At 31.3% G+C, this 3,637-nt stretch overlaps 1 protein-coding gene across 1 annotated transcript; it reads right to left on the bottom strand.

The window, feature by feature from the left end:
* Window positions 1-2,864: 2,864 nt before the first annotated feature.
* Window positions 2,865-3,407, bottom strand: LOC136981783 (uncharacterized). Its single transcript, XM_067278156.1, has one exon. It carries the CDS (start codon window positions 3,405-3,407, stop codon window positions 2,865-2,867), a length of 543 nt encoding a protein of 180 aa, XP_067134257.1.
* Window positions 3,408-3,637: the final 230 nt, after the last annotated feature.

Genomic DNA, 3,637 nt, shown 5'->3' with positions numbered 1-3,637 from the left:
TTTTTTCAATAAATTCTAAATACTAACTAATTTGCATAAGTTTTTGAACATAGTACGCGTGCGTAGTACAGTAAACAAAATGGCGACCGGAAGCGCGGCCATTGGGGTTCCCTAGGTAAACTTTAACCCATTAAGAATCTTATGCAAAATTACAGAATCCTTCTCAATAAGTTTTTGTATATAAAATTATAGCAAAATATTAGAATTTATACACTAGAATGATATAAAATTTTGATAAGATAATGAGGAAATTTGTAATTTTATTTTCAAACGATTAAATTTCACGAAAAGCAATTTCCTGTAAATTATATGTTGACACTTCATATTAATGTATTTTTAAAAAAATCATTAAAAATTAATTTTTAATTGAATTTGATGTGTTTTTTAGATGTAAGCATTAGCGAAAATATACCGACAGAACTGTTTCAAGAAAAAATAGAAAGAATGGAATATATATTATTAAAATGCCACAAATTTGGCTATGCAAAACTCTTCAATGATGTAGACGTTTACTATATCAGCTCGTTAAGGTATGTATAATTGAGGCAAAATTAACAAATTATAAGACAGTAAGCCTGTAAATAAGCTTAAAATTTATTAAAATTGTTACAGAAAAAACTCAAATTATTCTTTTGCAAGAGACGAAAGTTTTTTTAAAATTTCGGTTAGAGAGAGATTGAGTACGGAATTTTCGAACGATGCCTCGGTGAAATCAAATGATTACGGATCTATCAGCGAAGATAATACTTCAAACAAACATAAACAATTAATTTTCAGAAGTAATTCGATGGAAGATGTTTCCAAAATAGTAGCAAACCCAAACAAGCAAATGTGTGTATTTAGGAAAAACTTAGATAATGCTGATATATCCAACATATTATCTTGTAGAAGAGGGGACAGATATAATATTCGTAATGTAGTTAATAAAAAGGTAACATTTTCAGACGATGTTTCGATATCTGAAATATCTTCGAAATCTATATCTATTGAAAAATCCTCAAGAACACCATCTTTTCCAGATATAGAGAGGCAAAAGAATATAAAATGTATTCAACCTGCAACAAGAAAAGAACTCGCAAAGGTTACAGAGTACGAAGGGATAGCTTTAAGATTGAAAAGTTTTATGAAAAATTCTAACAAACAAATATGTAATACAGATAATTTGATAAAAATGACATCATCAGAAGATATTAGAGTGTATGCAAACAATATGGCGGATAGTAAGACAAACAACAAATTAATCTCACGATTTCCTGTTAAATTGAGAATGAAGACAAATTTATATAAAAGTATTTCAAAATGAATCGTACAAAATTTTAAACATAAAAATATTGTGATCAATTTTTCCTATAATTTAAAAATAATTTATTTCTATATATTGGTTTGACACTTTTATCCTTTTAAGGAATGACATGTTGGAATACTTATTAAGTATTTTTATTCCTTGAATATGTACAATTTAAAATAACACAATGTTTCTTAATAAAGTGTAACATCGCAAATATAGTTCGAATGTGTATTACTTAATTAGAAATAATTTATTTATAAGGAATTAATAAATACAAACATCAGTCAATGGTCAATTAAATAACACTACCGAACACTGGTAGTTAGCTGAGGGTTGGCGTCACACCAATTGGCTGGTACATAGAGTTTTTAGTTTTCTAAAAACTCTATGTACTAAAAACTCTAAAAACTGGCCCCTATTTAGATGTTAGAAGTGAGAACACTTCTAACATCTAAATAGGGGCCAGTTTCTTAAAGTTCCTACAGAAAGGCATCTCCATGGCAGATTACCCATATATTGCTTCATTTCATGAAACCATTATACCAGCAAGTTGAGGAATTTATCGCCTTTATGAAATTATTGCTTTAATTATTATAAAGACTTATAAATTGAGGAGGTGTATTTTTTAACGCTGTCGTTTTCAAACTACTGAGGTAGGCGAACCTGCGATTCGGTACGAAGACATTATTCGTTATGGCAAGTGTTTGTTTGATTTATATTTATTAAAACATTACTGTTTAGCTTACATTACACGACAGTTTTTGAATATGTTTTGTAAAACAAAATGTATAATTAGAAATAGCCAAAATATCCGAAATTACAGGTATAGGTTGTAATTTGGAAGAAAAGGTAGTTGATAGACATGTAAAACGTTAATTAGACAGCCGGATTGCCCAGAGCGGTTAAGGTGTCAACCTACCGCTCTGAGGTTAGCACCAAAAATTTTTTGGAAGGTAATTCATTTCGAATATGGTAAGTTCGTGGTTTGGCCAAACCCATAGTGCCCTTTTTAAAGACCTCCTAGCAGTGGCGTAGCGTGGATGTCAGCCGCCCGGGGCGGAGAAAAATTTCGCCGCCCTTTATTTAGGTATCTCAATTTAAAAGACTAAAATATACAGTAATTCTAAAGAACTTTTCGGCAAGAACAATCATCATTATTGCGTATTGTACAGGTTACAAATAAAAAAGTCATGTATATATGTTTTACAATATAATAATCACATTTATTACAAAATTTTTACACGTGTGCCACTTACATTGAAATAACAGGTATAGAACACTTATGATTATACCTTGACGATCGACAAGATTAAGTTATTAACGAATTAAATATAAAACACAAATCGACTTCCAATTAGAACGAGAACGATACTGTTACTATTTATATTTTTATTGAAAAATAATATAATTGTTAGAATTAAAAACCAAACTTTTGTCTTTAACTGAAACTTTATTCGTCTACTTTTTTAAAGAGCTAAGTCTTTCATTGCACTATCAATGTCTATAACATCACAAACCTTTTGCTTAATAGACAAGATAGCCAGATTGGTTAGCTTTAAAGTACTCATTGTTGATCTTAAAAACTTTTCTCACAGCTGGCATTGCTTATGACAATTGTGAAAAATATTCGGAGCATTATTATAACATTGGGCAGAGTATCCTCCAGCTTGAATTTCACAATAAATTTTAATAATTCAAGTGGGTTCACATTAATTAATTTATTTTCGTTGCGTGTGGCAGCAATAAAAGTCCGTAGTCGTAGTCGTTCCAGCTTCAAGTCCTGCTCGTCAATTTCGGCAGATACGTAGTCGAGATTACATTTAGTATCGTCCGAATCTAGTAATGTATCCGGTATTAGATAAGCAAACTTATCCGCCAAATTCTGTAGCTGCTGAAAACCCTCACGAATTTCTACAATTATTCTATTTAACGGAGAAAACAGCTTCCCTTTCAACTCATTTTCAGAAGACAAGTTGGCATCTCTGGTTCTGTCATCAGAAATATGCCTTCTCGTTATGCACCTCTGAGGTTCCATGGAAATGCCAAGTTCATCACACATATTTTTTGCATAACTTACAGCGCCATCTGCCCATTCCTCTCGTTTTTCTATCAGTACCATCTGCAAAGCATTTACTTTCTGAGCTCACAATCTTATGTCAAGTCCCTTTGTTTGTAAATATTTTTATGCATCATTAACTTCATGTAGCACCGGTTGCCAGAGGCCCAAGAAACAAAGAAAAGAAAATGACTGCATCGTAACTAGCAAAGTTCCTGCATTCGTTCTTGTGTTTAAGCTTTCACCTGTTTCTGTCAGTTTTTCCAAAGAGACGAGAATGTCTTTGTAATTAT

This window comes from Centruroides vittatus, unplaced genomic scaffold, assembly GCF_030686945.1.
Source record: "Centruroides vittatus isolate TY-2023 unplaced genomic scaffold, ASM3068694v2 contig_794, whole genome shotgun sequence".
Lineage (NCBI taxonomy): Eukaryota > Metazoa > Arthropoda > Arachnida > Scorpiones > Buthidae > Centruroides > Centruroides vittatus.
Note: the sequence above shows the minus strand (reverse complement) of the source record. Positions and strands in the feature narration are given on the sequence as shown.

What these genes read in the sequence shown, in the direction of transcription:
- LOC136981783 (XM_067278156.1), bottom strand. Translation starts at nt 3,407, where the DNA reads ATGGTACTGATAGAAAAACGAGAGGAATGGGCAGATGGCGCTGTAAGT.